Consider the following 18,525-nt stretch of genomic DNA (forward strand, 5'->3'; position numbering starts at 1 on the left):
AGAATCGAACCCCTAGATCCCTCCCTATGTGTATAACTGCACCACCCCACCTATAGATGCTGTTCACACACCTACAGCCTCATTCTACAATTCCTTATACATCTCAAGAAAGCCTCCAGACCTGCTCCAGCCTTCGGACATAGTCCAGTACCCACTGACTTCCCAATTCCTGGTAGCTGCCCAAAAAATAGCCTCCCCAATCAATCTGCTGAGCGATGATGTAACAGGCGTCTCCAGGAGACAAGGTTTGAAACCGGGTCTCCTGGTGTGAGAGTAGCAACACTGCCACTGACAAGTGTACACAGCTATGTGCATGTGATTGAGAGATAGAGAGAGAAAACGTTCAGAATAAAATCACAGAAACCACTTTTGTAAGGTTTGTGAAGTTTTGTATGCAGGTTTATCAAATTAATGGCAAGAATAACTTTATTTTTTGTATTTATTCAATGTTTAATTCGTACATAGTCATGAAAACACAGAGGGATATATGGGGATTAATTACTTGCAATCGCATGAAGGTACATTCATAATTCAAGACAGATTTTGACTCAGGGGGCTCTTTGAGGAGTCTAACCTCTGGCACGCGTCCATGATTATTTGCAACTGTTGCGCACATCCATGAGCTACAGATTAGTTCATGCATGCTATTGTGGTGCATTCATTTTCATGTGTACCCATGTTTCACTGTACTGGCGTGGGTTGTGTTAAGGAGGATGTGTTGGGGTGTGCTTGTGTTTCTGCACTTGTGCCTGATGACAGGAGTGCCCGGAGGAGAGACAGCATGCCCCAACCCCAATGTTTTGTTTTTAGAAGCAACAATCATGATTATCCTCCACATTCACATCCCCCCTGCTCTCGTATGGCACTGTGTTCCAGTTGATGATGTTACCCCCAGCGCTGTGACAGCCTTGACTGAGCGCCTTGATGTCGTTTGCCGACAGGACATGGTCCCACAGGTGGACATCCGTCAGCTCCCCCACGAAGCTCTGCTTGCTCTCAAACTTGCCCTCGACCCTGTCCTGTTCCTGACCCAGGATGAACGTGCCACCGCCTCGGACCACCCCACCGCTGTTCCTGACTTTCCGAAGACTCCGGACTCCATTGAGCCAGAAGGTGATGGTTCCTTTTGAGGAGTCCCAGCTCACGCAGATGTGCCTCAGCAGAGCGTCGTTCTCTGGGAGGGCAAAACTGAACGAGGCGCTGCCAAAGTACAGGGACAGCTTCTCTCTCTCTTGCCAGAACAGCAACTCATTGTCCGTAACATTTGTGGCATAGGACAACAGACTGTAGGCTCGCTTCTCCTCTGAGGCAGCCCTCAGGCAGAGAGTGAACGCCGAGAGCTGGGAGAATTCATTGGGCAGCAGCTTCACGTAAATACTGTCGGTTTGAGTCGAGAATACGAGCGACTTGCCCAATAATCCTGCAAACAAAGGAAAAGACAGCGTTGGGCCTTTGGAAAGGAACATGTGGGAGATGCAAAGGGAAAGGGAGAAATGGGGAAAGGACGGTGTAGACGGGTTATCTCCTACTCTTCACCGGTTCACGCACTCACACACCTTCAAACAAACCGGGTCGTGCGGTCGCACACCCTGGGCTACAGGGAGAGGCTGAACGGGCTGGGGTTGTTTTCCCTGAGCGTCGGAGGCTGAGGGGGTGATCTTAAACGGGCGGCACTGTGGCCCAGTGATGAGCACGGCTGCCTCACAGCGCCAAACACCCGGGTTCAATTCCCGCCTCAGGCGACAGACTGTGTGGAGTTCGCACATTCTCCCCGTGTCTGCGTGGGTTTTCTCCGGGTGCTCCGGTTTCCTCCCACAATCCAAGAATGTGCAGGTTAGGTGAATTGGCCATGCTAAATTGCCCGTAGTGTTAGGTAAGGGGTAAATGTAGGGGAATGGGCCTGGGTGGGTTCCGCTTCGGCGGGTCGGTGTGGACTTGTTGGGCCGAAGGGCCTGTTTCCACACTGTAGAATTTTTACGGGCATTGGATAGGCATATGGAGGAAAGTGGGCTAGTGTAGGTTAGATGGGCTTGGATCGGCAACATCGAGGGCCGAATGGCCTGTACTGCGCTGTATTTTTCTATGTTCTATGTGGGTAATCTAATCTAAGATTGCTCTCTCTCTCGACAGTTGCCCGAGGCGGGAATTGAACCCGGGTCCCTGGTGCTGTGAGGCAGCAATGCTAACCATGTGCAGGTTAGGGTGGATTGGCCATGCTAAATTGCCCCATAGTGTTCAGGGATATGTAGGCTAAGCGCATTAGTCAGGGGTAATGTAGAGTAATAGGTGTAGGGAATGGGTCTGGGTGGGATGCTCTTTGGAGATCTGTGTGGACATGTTGGGTCCAATGTTTTCACACTGTAAGAATTCTAATTGAAAATATCATTTCCATAAACTGTCAAAGTCAGTGATACTCATTCACATCGATGAACAGAGAGACCTACACACACAGACACACAAACACACACACACACACTAAGACTCATTCGCATAGGCACACAGAAAAGCTTGCACACACTGTAGACAGAATAGGCATCCTATGCTTGTTTCCTATCGAGCAGAGGAGACTGAAGGCAGAACTGATTGAAATGCACAATGATCTAGGTGATATAGTCAGTGAGAAATCTTTCACCTTAGCAGGGGGATTAGTAACCAGCTGGAACAGCTTTAAGATAAAGAACAGAAGTTTCAAGGAGACATTTGAGTTAATTGCATTCAGAGGGTTGCGTGTATCTGCAAGGTAAGGCCTTAAGGATTAGAGAGGTTGGGAGACACAAGACGTTTGAGAAGTATTTAATAAGCACTAGAAATTCATTACAATAAAAAGTCTGTGGGTCAAGTGCTGGTAAATAGAACAGGTAAATTGAGATTTAGATTAGATTAGATTTAGATTACTTACAGTGTGGAAACAGGCCCTTCGGCCCAACAAGTCCACACAGACCCGCCGAAGCGCAAGCCACCCATACCCCTACATTTACCATTTATCTAACACTACAGGCAATTTAGCATGGCCAATTTACCTGACCCGCACATCTTTGGACTGTGGGAGGAAACCGGAGTACCCGGAGGAAACCCAGGCAGACATGGGGAGAACGTGTAAACTCCACACAGTCAGTCGCCTGAGGCAGGAATGCTTGTAGACTGGCGTGGGCACGATGGATTGAAGGGCCTCTGTCCCTGCTGTGTAAAAAAAAACTGACCGAATGTCTACGTCTCCATGACTCTTTCACGTACAGACACACAAACACGCTCTGACGACTGAACTGGGTTTCCTTTTGGGACCTGCTACCTGCTCAGCATGGCTACTTTTTCTTGGCATTAGAAAATATATTGTAGAATGAGGATTGCAACACAGCAGCCTGTTTGTGATCAAAGCCACCATACCTCCATGGACCAGTCCAGGGAGAAGAATGCAGCTGACAAGCCCAAGGAGAAGGAGATTCTTCATCCTGCGATCAGTCTGTAAGTGGTAATGATCAGAGAGTTACGTCCCTAGACTTGATGCTGCTTAATACAACACTGCGGTCCAACACTGATGTGTAAAACTCAACACCACTACACAATGTGATATCCCCAATAACTCTTTCCGAGGTTTGGCAATGCACAGGTTTGCTCCACTGGCAAACACTCCTACATCGGTGTAGACGGGCTATTGTTTAGAATCCCATTCAATGGGACTTCCATGCAGAAATTGAAGTTGTATCTCCTCTGCTATATATCAGCGTTGCTGCACTGTCGAAGGGTCAGTGCTGAGGGAGTGGGCACTGTCAGAGGGTCAGTGCTGAGGGAGTGGGCACTGTCAGAGGGTCAGTGCTGAGGGAGTGGGCACTGTCAGAGGGTCAGTGCTGAGGGAGTGGGCACTGTCAGAGGGTCAGTGCTGAGGGAGTGCCGCACTATCAGAGGGTCAGTGCTGAGGGAGTGCTGCGCTGTTGGAGGGTCAGTGCTGAGGGAGTGCCGCACTGTCGGAGGGTCAGTGCTGAGGAAGTGCTGCGCTGTTGGAGGGTCAGTGCTGAGGGAGTGCCGCACTGTCGGAGGGTCAGTGCTGATGGAGTGGGCACTGTCAAAGGGTCAGTGCTGAGGGAGTGGGCACTGTCGGAGGGTTAGTACTGAGGGAGGGTCGCACTGTCGGAGGGTCAGTGCTGAGGGAGTGGGCACTTTCGGAGGGTCAGTGCTGAGGGAATGGGCACTGCCAGAGGGTCAGTGCTGAGGGAGAGCCGCACTGTCGGAGGGTCAGTGCTGAGGGAGGGCCGCACTGTCAGAGGGTCGGTGCTGAGGGAGTGCCGCACTGTCGGGAGGTCAGTGCTGAGAGGGTGCCGCTCTGTCGGAGGGTCAATGTTGAATGAGTGCTGCACTGTCAGAGGGTCAGTGCTGAGGGAGTGCCGCACTGTCTTAGGGTCAGTACTGAGGGAGTTCTGTACTACTGGAGGATCTGTACTGAGGGAGTGCTGCACTATCTAAGGGTTTGTAGTGAGAGAGGTGCTGGGAAAACGCAGCAGGTCTGGCAGCATCCGAGGAGCAGGAAAATCGACGTTTCGGACAAAAACCCTTCATCAGGAGCAGCCCTTTCCTTCGGATGCTGCCGGACCTGCTGCGTTTTTCCAGCACCACGTTAATCTAGACTCTGGTTTCCAGCATCTGCAGTCCTTGTTTTTACCACCGTGAGAGAGTACGGTACTGTCGGAGAGACAACACTGAGGTACCACTGCAATCTGTTACAATCTGCACCGAGGGAGTGCTGCAATGTCAGACAGTCAGCACCGAGAGAGTACCACACATCAGAAGGTTAGTGCTGAGGGGATGCTCCACTTTCTGACTGCGAGTACCGAGGGTGTGCCAACCTGCTGGCGGGTCAATGCCGAAGTTGTGCTTCACTCTCGGAAGGCCAGCACTGAGTGAGGGCCGCATGGCCCAACAGCCAGTACTAAAGGTGCCCTGAGCTGTGTGAATGTCAGTACTCTTAAAGTTGCCCAGATGGATTGAAAGAATGCGATACATCTGTCTCTCTTACGCTCTCTGGCTCTTTCTCCTCTCTGTCCATCATTTGCTCTCTCTCTCGTTCTCTCTCTCTATTTGACTCTGTATCTCTTCCTTTAGGCATGTCTCCTTCTGTCTCTCTCTCTCTCTCTCTGTCTCCTTCCTTTTCTCAGTGTCTGTTTCTCCCCGTCTTTCTTCCTCCACCTCTTGCTGTCTCTCTCAATTTCTCTCTCTCTCTCGCTATCTCTCCATCTCTCTCTCTCTGCTTTTACCTTTCTCTCTGCCTGTCTCTGTGATGTGCACCCCTTCTGATTTTGTCCACTCATTGACCATTTATTTGCATGCCTCTTCCCCACTGTCCTTGCTCTTTCTCTCTTTGTCTCTCTTCAGTTTCTGTACATCTGTGACTGGTACTTACTGGTTCGGGTTGCACTGTGGGATCGGTGTTCTCTCACCCGACAGGTAGGAGTCTGTGCAGCTCTGTGCTGTACGACTGAGCAATTTAAGGAGCTTGAACAAGCAGGAAGGAGATGATTGGGCAATAGAATTACTGCCATTGAACTCCTTATTTAAACAATTCAGGAGCTGACTAAACATTAAATGCCAGTGCTCCTCATAAAGTTATTTTGATTTGTAAGCATTTAAGTCTTATGTACAGCTTCAATGCACACGTTCAGACGCATATATATCAACCACATGGATGTGAAATACAGAAAATCAGAGACTCAGAGTACAGAGGTTATTCAGAAATGGATGGACACACGCATGCGTGTACATACAAACACGCAGACACACACACACACAAAACACACGATACAGACATACACTCATGAATACACCCTTATACTTTCTATCTGTCTATCTTAGACTTAATACACATGGATGCAGTGCATTCGATTTAAATTTAAGGCTCATTCCGTGCCCCATCCCCAGCCTCAGGCCAGCTTAAAGAACTGATCCCCATAACCTTCCTTATCTCTATGACTTCCCCAAGCCTGGCCAATATTCATGACAGCAATGAGCTCATCCCATCTTTACAACCTTCCTAAACACACACAACTTCTGCAGCTCCTGAAACTCTTTCCATTTTTTGTCAGCATCTCAACTGCAGAATCAATTTGTTTTTGTTGCTTTGCAAAACAAGGCCCAACAATCTCGTCTATCTATGTAACTTACGCTTACCCCTCCAAACCTCCCTACCTCTACAACCTTTGACAGCTCTAAACCCATCTCTATCCCTGTAACTTCCTCCAACCCCACACCCCTCGCTAATTCGGAAAACACCGCCAGTCTCTCCATTTCTCTCTCTGTCACCTTCTCCCGTTCCTACAACCCTCCATCACTCTGCAATTTCAGCCAGCTTCTACAATCCCCGCTGACTTTCTAAAGTCCTCTAAATCCTGAAATGCAGATATCTATGCAACCTCTTCCAGGATCTTGACTTGACTTGATGCAGAGGGACAGTGTCAAATCTATCTAATTGAACAATGACTATCCTGATCAGGTCTTAGTTCACTGCGTACCTCACAAAAAGGTAGAATTCCATCAGTATTGGCTCAATAGTTGTGTTCTGTGGTGGCTAGTTTACTTCATTTCACAGTGTCTCAGTACAAATATCGAAAGGTGCACCTTCAGTCTTGGAGTCATGAGTCTCTCTCTTGTGCTGAAGATTCAGTGGTGTGACCTACTGTCCCATAGTGACACCTATTATAATTAATTCACTTGGCAGTTCAGCAGAGCTTGTACATTTTCTGATCAACTTGTTGAGAGGCGTTATTAGACACCTCTGGAACAGGTGGGACTTGATCCTCGGTGTCTTCGCTCAGAGGTAGGGGCACTACCACTTCCAGCCTTTTGTTGGAACTTAAAATGGAATGCAACTAAGAGTGCTCTAGTACAACTAGATTTGTACTAGATCTGTTCTTGATATCGGCATTGAGGATGAGTGTTACTAAATTGAAGAGTCCACTGCCAATGTTTCATAAAATAGTGCCAGGTCTTGAGTTCCTGTGGAGACCGGAAATACCAGGCTTATTCTTCTTGCATCATAGCGACTGCAAGAAGTTGCCATGGGCAAATATATGATCAACCACATCGTCGAGCCACACAGTCACAGAGTTGTACAATACGGAAACAGACTGTTCAGTCCAACTTACCATATATCGACCGAGTTTCCCAAACTAACCAAGTCCCACTTGTCTGCATTTGGCCCACATCCCTCTAAAAATGCTTTTTAAACATTGTAACTGTACGTGCATCCATAATTTCCTCTGGCAGCTCATTACAAACATGGACCACCTTCTGTGTGTAAAAGTCCCTTTTGTATCTTTTCCCCTCTCACTATAAACATATGCCCTCTGGTTTTAGACTACCTTACCCTGTGAAAAGTCCTTTGCTATTCGTCTTATCTACATCCTTTATGATTTTATATGCCTTAACCTCCTATCCTCCAGTGAAAAATGCCCTAGACTCTCCTGATAACTCAAACTCTCCAGTCCTGATAATATCCTGGTAAATCGTTTTTGAAGCCTCACCAATTTAATAATATCCTTCCTGTAGCTGTCTATAAATGATGGGTGAGGATGCAGACTAATTATCAAAATAGTTAGCTGCAAGTACAGATTTTCCTTTCAGGCAGTGGTTGAAATGACAGCCTGAAGTAGTTTAAACAAATCAGTTGGGAACTTAAGTGGAAATTAAATGAAGATATTGAGGGAAATACATCCAGGGTAAGGAGAAATAGCAGGGGAATGGGATTAACTGAATAGTATGAAGACCTGAAACAGAGATGGTGGTTGGGAAAGGGTCTTTACATGTTGCTTCCATTGTAGTTTTCCAATTCAAGGCTATACCTGACTGTAAGTTTTTCTTCAAAATGTACTTGAGCAGGTGGAAAGTAAAGTTGCAGTAGTGCCAGAGGCGGCTCGCTCATTGCAGAGAGATAAGTGGCCTGTGGTTTAACCAGAGGGTATCAGGAAAGTGGAGAGTTGAGCAGGACTTCAACTTGTTCAATGAATTCAACCCAGGCTGTTAGTTTCACTCTGCATTTCAAACTGACCATCCAACCAACGGAACTAACTGTTGAGCAGGTGCCAAACCACTTGATGCAAGTTTCACAATCGTTTTTACATATTAAGTTGGGGTATTATTTTGTGCATTCCTTTACAAAAGATCATAAATACAGGAGCAAGTGGAGGCAATTCAAGCCCTCCAGCCTGCTCTGCTATTTCATGCAATTAGGGTTATTCTCACCTCGGCCTCAGCTCCATTTTCCTCTCTGTTCTCCATAAGTCTTCAACCCATTATTAATTATAGTTTGTCAATCTCCACATTAAAATTACTTAATGTCCCACTGCACTCTATGTTCGAACATTTGCAGATTCACAAACAATTGAGAAAATAATTTCTTTTCATCTCTCTTTGAAACCACCTCGTCCTTATCCTAAAACTGCGACGTCTCGCTCTAAGTTGCCCTGCTGGTTGAAACGTACGGTTTGCGTCTGCTTTCTCAATCTCTAACCTTTTTTATTCTTTAGAATGTTAAGTTGCAATTTATTCTACATTTCAGTTCGCTTCTTTGTGATTACACTCTCTTTCTGTTCACTCCTGCCAAACGCATTTTATAAAATAAATTTTAAAATGGATTGCACTTCATTAAGTTCACAATGAACTAATGAGTAATGTGGGAAGAACATTTTAAAAGTTGCATGTCTTTTTTTTTAAAGAAAACATTGTTATTATTTCTCAGGACAGTGGTATCATATGGCAAGGGTCTAGGTGTACGTTATCTCCAGTGTCCTCATTATTTTCAATGGCAAACTTGCCACGTAGGGTTGGAACCTGTTAGACATTGCACTTAGGAGGGTGATATAGATCCTTTCTGAAAAAAAAATCGTATTGCTCAATTAGGCCTTTGCAACATACATAATTCCATTTCGATTTTCTAGAACTGACAGAACTGCTGAGTGTAATGTCAGCAAATGAACTGGTGAGCTGTGAACTTTGCTGAAAAAGTGTCCTCTGGTGCCTTGCACCTGAGAATAATTCGTGTAGTTTGAGGTTATTATTAATGTGTTGGGTATAGACCTTGTGATTATTTCTTTAATGCTGATTTTGGACTTCATCACATATACAAAAAAAAGCAACAACAGCAAATGTTGGTTCAACAGAACGCGTTTGACATTTATGATAAATCATTTTCTCTAAATTCATAGTGTGCATACGGCCATCCACTCAAGACTTTTACCAATTATCTAGCAGGTCATTATTTTGTCCCAGTTTTACTGAAATCATGTTGCACTATCTGCCATGGTGACATTTGAACTCAAATACCCAGAAGATTATTACAGTCTTGTGGATTAATAATCTCTTGATAATACCACTAGGTTAATGCTTCCCACGCAAGTGCCTATCATTTTAGCCCAGGATATTGCTGGAATATGTGCCAGCAGGACATGATGGCTCTTGATGTGAACACATTTGCGTTCACTAAATACCCTCAGAGAGAGTCATAGAGATGTACAGCATGGAAACAGACCCTTCACCCGTCCATGTCGACCAGATATCCCAACCCAATCTACTCCCACCTGCCAGCACCCGGCCCATAATCCCTCCAAACCCTGACATCTTATCTGGTTTGGTTTACACGTGACTTGACTCACAGCAATGAGGTTGAATTGGAAGTGACCCAACAAGGCACCTTAGCTCAAGGGAATCCAGGGATGGACGAAATTCCATCCATGCCTGCAGCCCAGGTAAAGAATAAATGAAAATAAATAAATGGAGGAAAACCCAATGTTAAAAAAAGGCCCGCCAGTCTCCTGTTCACCTGTGGCCTGATGATGAGTTCAATAGATTTGGTGGCCTGATTCTAGTGCTTAGGATATGATTAGATCAGTGAAGGTTTAGAAAAGTTTGGCAGGATTGGAGAGTTAGAGTTATAAGGAAGTCATGGTCGATGGTGGTCATTGCAGCCACCATTGCTCCATTCCGAACTGAGTGAAATTTTTCCTCAAGGAAACCATATTTCCCGTGAGCATGCCCTCAAACCTGTCACTGTTTCCGCGGAATCTGTACGTCATTGCTAAAGAGCTAAAAACCCATTAACATGCGGGTGTTTTTTTGAAGATAAGGATACGTGTTTCTTTTCCCTGTCTGCTTGGCTCGGCATGCAGCCATCTGCGCATGCGTTTATCTGTGCGTACGTCTTTCTGCGCAGTTCCATCGGGGTTCCTAATTTCCTGCTTCTGCTGTAGGATGGGATGCACTCATTTGTGCAGGCAATGTTTCCCTCATCAAATCACTGAATTCTGCAGGTAGATGGAAAACCTGGAAAACTGGAGCTGGAGTGGGCCATTCAGTCCTTCCAGCCAACTCCGGCATTCAATAGGATCATGGCAGACGATCCTACTCAGTACCTCTTCCTACTTTCTTCCCATATCTTCTGATCATTTGAGCTCCAAGAGCAATCTATAATTTCTTATTGAAAATTTCAAAGTGCTGTCCTCAAGTGCTTTCTGTAGCAGCTAATGTCACTGCCGGGCTACCTTGTACCTTTAAACCGTGACCCCTTGTTCTGGAATCACTGACCATGGGAAGCACCCTCCCTGCTGTTACCCTACCCAGTTTGTCAAAATGTTTTCGGCTTTTGTGTTCCTCCCCCGCTTTCATTCTTCAAAACTCCAGTGGATGTAGTCCTAATTATCCTATAGCCTACTACCCAGTATGCCTTGCCATTCCCCTTCCCTCACCTCTGTCGTTGCATTATCCTGTGTTGCATCTCTGCCCCTATGTTACTCAAATGTGACACTCCAATATCATTTGCACCATCTTTCTTCCTCATTCGCCCATGCAGACATAAATGCTACAAGGTACTCGTGTCTGATACCCCACGTTATACCTTTCATAAAATTCATCATGTCTCAAGTTCTGCAGTCCCTGCCCCTCATGACTTAATTCATAGAGTTGAGTTGTCCCATGACTCCCTGAAGCCATACTGAGTTCCCCTATTCATATAAACTCCTCCAACTACTACAATGTCTCAATTCCTTCCTCATCCCTCATTCCTAGCTTGCCTGTAAACCTCCCATGTAACAGTCCTATCTCTGAGAACCTCTCTGGCCCCTACAATCCTCCCTATCCCTGTGACGTCATTTCTCCCATGCAGCCCTCATTCTCTCTGCAACCCTCTTCAGCCAGGATCGTCCTCCCCATATCAGCTGCGCTGCGTGTGCGTGTGTGTGTGTGAATCTGAGAGAAAGTGACAGAGAATGTGATAGACTAGGAAGGCATTCAAACACCGATAGATTTAGATGAAAAGGGTAGCAATATTTGACAGACATTTTTGTAATATAAACATAGGGACAATTCGAATTTCTGATGCTATTTTATTATTTTGATCAGATAGCAAGCACTACATTTTAAACTTTGTGCATTTGCGTGATATTATGCAAATCTTCCTAAATCTTACCAAATAGATTTCAAGACCTGGTATTAAACATCCAATAAAGGATCATTCACAATCCAGTGCCCAGCCCACTTAAAAGCAGGTACTCTTTCAAGTTCTAATTTTGTTTGTGAAGAGCACAGAGGTTCTCATGTGATTTGTATATGGTGTGTGTATGGGTGTGTTTGTGTGTATGCACATATGGGGATGTGGCTGCGTCTGACATTATGTGTGCACATGAAAATGAGTGAGAGTTAGATTCTGTGTGAGTGTAGGCAGCTTGGTGCTTGCAGTCTTTATTGTCCCGGATGTTGACTATTCCCTTGCTCTCGTATTCCACTGTTGCCCAATTGATGATGTTACCCCCTGCGAGGTGGCACCCTCGATTTAACACCTTGATGTCTGTTGGGGACAGGACATGATCCCAGAGGTTAACATCTGTCAACTCCCCTACAAAACTCTGCTGTCTGTCAAACCCACCCCCTTCCTGGTCCTGCTCCTGCCCCAGGATAACCATGCCCCCTCCAGCCACCACGCCACCCTGATGGCCAACTTTGCGAAGGCTCCGGGCTCCATTGATCCAGAAGGTGATGAGTCCGGTCAGAGAGTCCCAGGTCACGCAGATGTGTCTCAGTTGGGCGTCCAGCTCTGGGAGGTCAAAATCGAGCAAGTCAGTGTCAAGGCGGAGGGAGAGCTTGGTGTTCTCGTTGTGCCAGAGCAGCAACTCGTTGTCCTTAGTCGCTGTGGCGTAGGAGAACAGGCTGTAGCCTCGCTTCGCCTCCGAGGCGGCCCTTAGGCAGAGAGTGAATGCAGAGAGCTGGGAAAATCCGGCCGGAAGCAGCTTCACGTAAGAATTGTCGGTTTGAGTCTGGAAGACCAGCGACTTGCCCGAGAAACCTTTAAAATAAAACAATGAGTTCACACCAGAGCCAATTCGGAATGGAGCGGCAGTGTTATAGAAACAGGAGGGGAAATTTCTCACAATAGCGCAAATCATTCAAGATGCTGTTCATAGAGGACTAAGGTCTACTGACTCCACTAGAATTGCCTGAGAACTACAACCCACCCATCAGGGAAATCTGACACTCAAAACTCTCATAAGTCTTCTCTAACTCGAAGCAGCAACCAGAGAAATTGGAGAATTCGGATTTCCTTATCTGCGACATTTCCTTTGGGGAACTGTTAGGCATATCATCATCATATCATAAGATTATAATATTTAGGAGCAGAATTAGACCATTCGGCCCACCATGCAATCACAGCTCAACTCCATTCTCCTGCTTCAACCCCATAGACGATGAACTCCTTAACAATCAAGAACCGATGCATCTCTCACTATTTTAAATAAACACAGTGGGCTCCCCAAATGCACCGCCTTCCGGCTGAGGAAATTCCTCCTTACCACAGTTCTTGCCTGTTGTCCTTTTGCACTGGTCCCAGTCTCTCGAGCAAGTGTACACATATTTTACCGAGACTTTTCAGTGTTCTGTATGTTTCTGTCAGATCTCACTTCTAAAGTCCATTGAATACAGACTTAGAATCCTCAACTTCCCCGCATTTCACAAGCCCTTTGTCTTGGGGACCATTTCTGTAAACCTCCTCTCCACCCTGTTCAAGGCCAGCCCATTTTTCCTTAGATAGGATCCCAAAATTGTGAACAATGTTTCTAATGCAGCTTCAGCACTACATCTCTGCTCTTGCATTCCAGTCTTGTTGCAATGAATGCCATGCAGAACATAATCTATGCTTCTATTCTTCCTATCAAAGTGTGTAAACTCACACTTTCTATCTGTCACTCTTATTTAGAATCATAGAGTCATAGAGATGTGCAACACCGAAAAAGACCCTTCAGTCCAACTCATCCATGCTGACCAGATATCGCAACCCAATCTCATCCCACCAGCCAGCACCCGACCCATATCCTTCCAAACCCTTCCTATTCATGTACCCATTCAGATGCCTTTTAAATGTTGCAATTGTACCAGCCTCCACCAGTTCCTTTGGCAGCTCATTCCATACACGTACCACCCTTGCGTGAAAACATTGCCCCTCAGGTCTCTTTCATATCTTTCCCCGCTCACCTTAAACTTATGCCCCCTTATTCTGGATTCCCCCACCCCGGGGAAGAGTCTTTGTCTATTTATCCTATCCATGCTTCTCATGATTTTATAAACCTCTACCAGGTCACCCCTCAACCTCCAATGCTCCAGAGAAAACAGCCCTAGCTGATTCAACCTCTCCCAATAGCTCAAATTCTCCAACCCTGGCAACATCCTTACAAATCTTTTCTAAACCCTTTCAAGTTTCACAATATCTTTCCCATAGGAAGGAGACCAGAATTGCACATAATGTTCCAAAACTGACCTAATCAATGTGTTGTACAGCTGCAACATGACCTTCCAACTCCTGTAGTCTAGTCTCTGACCAATAAATGAAAGCATACCACTCACCTTCTTCACTATCTTATTTACCGGTGACTCCACTTTCAAGGAGCCATGAACCTGCACTCCAAGATCTCCTTGTTTAGCAACACTCCCCAGGACCTTACCATCAAGTGTAAATGTCCAGCTAAGATTTGCTTTCCCAAAATGCAGGACCTCACATTTCTCCAAGCTCCATCTGCCACTTCCCACCCCCTTGGCCCATCTGATCAAGATCCCATTGTAGTCTGTGGTAACCTTCTTCACTGTCCACTACACCTCCAATTCTGGTGTCATCTGCAACCTTACTAACTATACCTCAAGTCTGAGTGCAGCATCTCCACTTCCTAAACACAACTGGTCCCTCCATCTATCTTTGCGCAACCTATAGGTAGCAACAATGCCCTCAGTTCCTTTGTTCAGCTTGCTAATGTACAACATGAGTTGTTGTGGTCCCAACAAAGACTCCTGCGGAACTCCACTAGTCCTTGGATGGCATCCTGAAAAAGATCCGTTATTCCCTACTCCCTGCCTTCTGCCAGTCCGCCACTATCCTGGTTAGGGCTTATGCCCGAAATGTTGATTTTCCTGCTCCCCAGATGCTGTGCTTTTCCAACAACACTCTAATCTTAACTACTCTGTTTATGACAGTACCTTGCCCCTGACAGCGTGGACTTTTATTTAGCAACCTCTATGTACTGCAGCTTTCTGGAAATCCAAATGGTTTATGTTCACTGAATTTCCTTCGTCTAACTTGCTTGTTACCCCTGAAAGAATTCTATCAGATTTGTCAGGCATGATGTCCCCTTGTCGAAGCTGTTTTAACAAGTATTCTGTAATATCGTCCTTAATCATTGACTGTAAAATATTGCCAATGACAAGGTCGGGCTAACCGGCCTATATCTTCCTGTTTTCTGCCTTTGTCTCTTTTAAAACAGGGGTGTTACATTCGCCATTTCCAGCTCCACTTCGACCCTCTCTGTCACCAGTAATTCCTGAAAGATCACAACCATAGTCTCCATAACTTTCTCAGCTCTCTCCATCAGAACTGTGGGCTTTAGTTCAGTGGGTCTGGGAGATTCGATCCACCTTCAGATCTTACAGTTTCCTCCAACGTGTCTTTTGTATGGAGGGGAATCCAATATTATCCATGACACTCCACTGCACTCACCTCTGCTCCCTAACTTCCGGTCATTCCAGTATACTGCTCATGACTTCCACGATGTCTAACTCCTGAGTAACTCCACCTGGAAGTTGGCATGGCCCAGATCTTCTGGGTTCCCTTTTATCAGTGGTCACAATCCTGTTCCCCGTGACCCTTTGTCAATATCGCTGCTGGTACATTCAGTGCCACGTTTTGGGGTGTTACGACTTAATTCAGTGAATCGCTCTGAAGGAAATGTTGGTCCTCACCATCTGCTTGCTCCCATCAAATCCTGCAAATTCTGCACCCCTTCTGATGCACTGGACCTCCCTTCTGATCTAGCCCATTTACCTCCTTGCCTACCTACATCTATATTCCCACCCTCCATATATTTTATCTGCAGTCATACTTACATAGTCATTCACACATAAGTAACCTTAACAGGCATGCAGCAAACTCATAGAGATAACAAAATAGAATACAGAAAAAGGCTGCATAGGCTGGGACATTTTTCACTGGAGTGTAGTAGCATGAGAGGCTACCTTATCACAGTTTATAAAATTGTGAAAGGAACTAATGTAGGGTTAATGTTAGATTTCTTGTCCCGAAATGGGAGATTTGATGACTAGGGGCCACCTTTTTAATATGAGAAGGTGGCGATTTTAAGCAGATATGATGTGCAAATTTTCTGTTACAGAGAGTAGTTCGCATGTGGAATGAACTTCCTGAGGAAGTGAGAGACGTGGATACATGTGCAATGTTTAAAAGATATTTGGATAAGTAAATGAACGGGAATGATTGGGCCAGGAGAAGGCATGTGAGACTAAATCAGTTTGGGATTATGTTCGGAATGGACTGGTTGAACTGAATGGTCTATTTCCATTCTGTATGGCACTATGGCATTGGACATTCGTCCCTTCAGTATGATGATGGCTATCATCCAATTGGAAACCTTATTTATGATTGCTTGCCACGTTAAATTTCACCATGTGCCATGGATGGGATTTGAACGAAATCGCCAGAGAATTAAAATTGGGCGTTGGAATACCAGTGTAGTGATGATGCCACTCTGCTGCCATCTCCCAAACTTGCTTCTGTGTCACTGTAGCTCACAAAGGTGTTTGCTGTGCCACGTGCGCGGTTTTACATATAGACAGACAAACATACAGTTACAGGCACGCACATACACACACACAAAGAGATGGAATTAACTGTGTTCAGTTTGGTGTTAGAATTTAGGAGCTACCTCTTCTGCACAGCTGCTCACTCCTATTGGGAAATAAAGCTTGCTATGGGGGATGACGAACTGTAGCCTGTAATATATCAGAACTGACATACCTCCACTGACAGATCCTAGCGGGAAAAGGCAAGAGGCAAGGAGAATGAAGGTCTTCATCATATTTCAAGTCTGCGAATGTTAATGAACAGAAAGTCAGTTACCTTGATCTGCAGCTGCTATGGAATATCAGAATTGCAGTCAAGAATTCACACGTTAAACTGAACACACAAAAGTCACCACGTTGCCCTGAGAAATAACCCAGATATGTTAGCATACCAGCTCTGTCTCAGTTGCCAAGTCAGAGTCCAAATATTGCGGGTTCAAGACTCACTCCACAGCCTGAGAGCAAGCTTCAAAACAACGATTTCAGCGCTGTACGGAGGGAATTGAGGGGCATTGAGGGAAAACTGAAATGTCAGTTGTATGTTGCAATGCCAAATGGGTTGCAATGAAGGAGTCCTGCACAGTCAGAAGCACAGTTCTAAACTAGTCGCGCAATATCAGTACTTAAGGACATGTCCTGAAGGTGTGTCGCGCTTTTGGGAGGTCTGTAATGAGGAAGTGATGCATATTGTTGGAGAATCAATAGCGAAGAAGCACTAAACTATCGAATAGTCAAGATGAATGGAACACTGAACCGTCAGTAGGTATATAATGAGGGAGTATGACAATATCAGAGATCGTATTGGGTGAGAGTTTGCTGTCCAAGGGTCACTACTGGGGACTCCATATTGTCCGAGAAATGTACCCATACCTAGATTTAAGTCTTGTCATTTGCTGCCTAATATCTGTACTTCCACCACATCACCTTTCATATATCATGACACTTTGGAAGGGGAATAAGTGGTGAGTAATCTATTTGACTGACGAACGGGCACCCATGTTTCATGAGTAACTTTCTTATGGAAAATAAACTGCGGCCGTACACTGAAGCAGGGATTTGTAATTGGTAGTGAACTCTATGCTGCCTACATTAGGCTACTCTGAAGAATGCATTGAAACGCTCACCGCTTTTTGACTTTCACCTTTTAATTTGATCTCAGCTTGTCTTTCTCTCTTTATTCTCCACGTTAACTTTTATCTCTGATTTTCTCTTTTTGTCACTTAATCTTTTTCGTTGTCAATCTGCAGGCCTCAGTCAATTCCTCGTTCTGTTGTCCATCTCCCGCTTTCGCTCCCTCTTTGGGGATTCCTCTTTCTCAAGGCTATGTACGACAGAGCAACACGAGGGGCAACAAATTTTTCGATTTTGAAATGCAAACAGTAAAAGAAGCCAGACTCCATTACAGAGCTGAAATGCCATGCGAGTTTTGCAATTCGGACATATCAACTGCTACAAATCCTGCAGAAAATGTGTTGATCTTGTCACTGCTAAATTAGAGTTTCAGAGTCATCAGGAGCCTTTAGGGTAAAGACTAAATTCTTTAGACGAGTCAATTTGCTGCAGTCAGGTGGGAGCAGGTTAACCGGAAGTATCCACAGATGTAACATACAAAACATCTATTACCGTGACCTTTTTTGGGGAATGAAAAAATGAATAAAACACGCAGAAATTTGAAATAAAAATTCTATGTGCAACTATGTTCAAGTATTAAATTGAAAATGACCATCAGATTATATCCTGTCATCAATTGTCAAAATGAACAGAACTGTGAAAGGCAATCAGTCCCATCAGTGAGGCCTAGGCTATTGTTTTCAGTATTTGTCTTTTCCCTATCGTTATGTTTTCTCCATCATTTCCTGTCAAACCATCTGTCTTATTCTTAAGTGAGTCTGTCTGTATTTGAGAATGAAGTTTACCGTTGAGGGTAGACAACAGCTCTTTATTCTTCATTACAGTTTGTAAATTAAGAAATGCGTTTGCAATAAATAATAGTGTCCTGTTAATAACAAAGTCTGGTGCAAATTTGAGTAATCCTGAGCCGCAGTCATTTCGGAAAGCTGATGGCTCAATTGACGGCACAGTGGCTCAGTGATTAGCCCTGCTGCCTCAGGGGCCCAGGTTCGATTCCAGCCTCGGGGCGACTGTCTGTATGGAGTTTGCACATTCTGCGTGGGTTTCCTCTGGGTGCTCCGGTTTCCTTCCACAACCCAAAGATGGGCAGGTTAGGTGAATTGGCCATGCTAAATTGCAAGGCAAAAGTGAGGATTGCAGATGCTGGAAATCAGAGTGGTGCTGGAAAAGCACAGCAGGTCAGGCAGCATCCGAGGAGCAGGAAAATTGACGTTCGGGCCGGAGCCCTTCATCCGGAATGAGGCTGGA

The 18,525-nt window shown here is 45.4% G+C and overlaps 2 protein-coding genes across 2 annotated transcripts in view; both read right to left on the minus strand.

Moving 5' to 3' along the window:
- Positions 1 to 806: 806 nt before the first annotated feature.
- On the minus strand, positions 807 to 4,905 carry LOC132833909 (C-reactive protein-like). Its single transcript, XM_060852569.1, has 2 exons — positions 4,839 to 4,905; positions 807 to 1,420 (listed from the first exon to the last, which is right to left on the minus strand). Exons 1-2 carry the CDS (start codon positions 4,903 to 4,905, stop codon positions 807 to 809), a joined length of 681 nt encoding a protein of 226 aa, XP_060708552.1.
- A 4,042-nt stretch (positions 4,906 to 8,947) lies between these two features.
- LOC132833910 (mucosal pentraxin-like) overlaps positions 8,948 to 18,525 on the minus strand; it is a 44,130-nt gene continuing 34,552 nt past the window's right edge. The window contains exons 2-4 of the mRNA XM_060852570.1: positions 12,486 to 12,598; positions 11,644 to 12,316; positions 8,948 to 9,008 (exon numbers count right to left, since the gene is read on the minus strand). Coding sequence (XP_060708553.1) covers positions 8,948 to 9,008; positions 11,644 to 12,316; positions 12,486 to 12,598 — 847 coding nt within the window. The remainder of the gene's footprint in view (positions 9,009 to 11,643; positions 12,317 to 12,485; positions 12,599 to 18,525) is intronic.

This window comes from Hemiscyllium ocellatum, chromosome 38, assembly GCF_020745735.1.
Source record: "Hemiscyllium ocellatum isolate sHemOce1 chromosome 38, sHemOce1.pat.X.cur, whole genome shotgun sequence".
Taxonomy (NCBI): Eukaryota; Metazoa; Chordata; class Chondrichthyes; order Orectolobiformes; family Hemiscylliidae; genus Hemiscyllium; species Hemiscyllium ocellatum.

Excerpts from the sequence above, each read along its gene's own strand:
- LOC132833909 (XM_060852569.1), bottom strand. The coding sequence starts at position 4,905 with ATGCGGCCCTCACTCAGTGCTGGCCTTCCGAGAGTGAAGCACAACTTC. Across the intron at positions 1,421-4,838 it reads CGGCATTGACCCGCCAGCAG|GATTATTGGGCAAGTCGCTC; the intron begins GTTGGCACACCC and ends CTTTGTTTGCAG.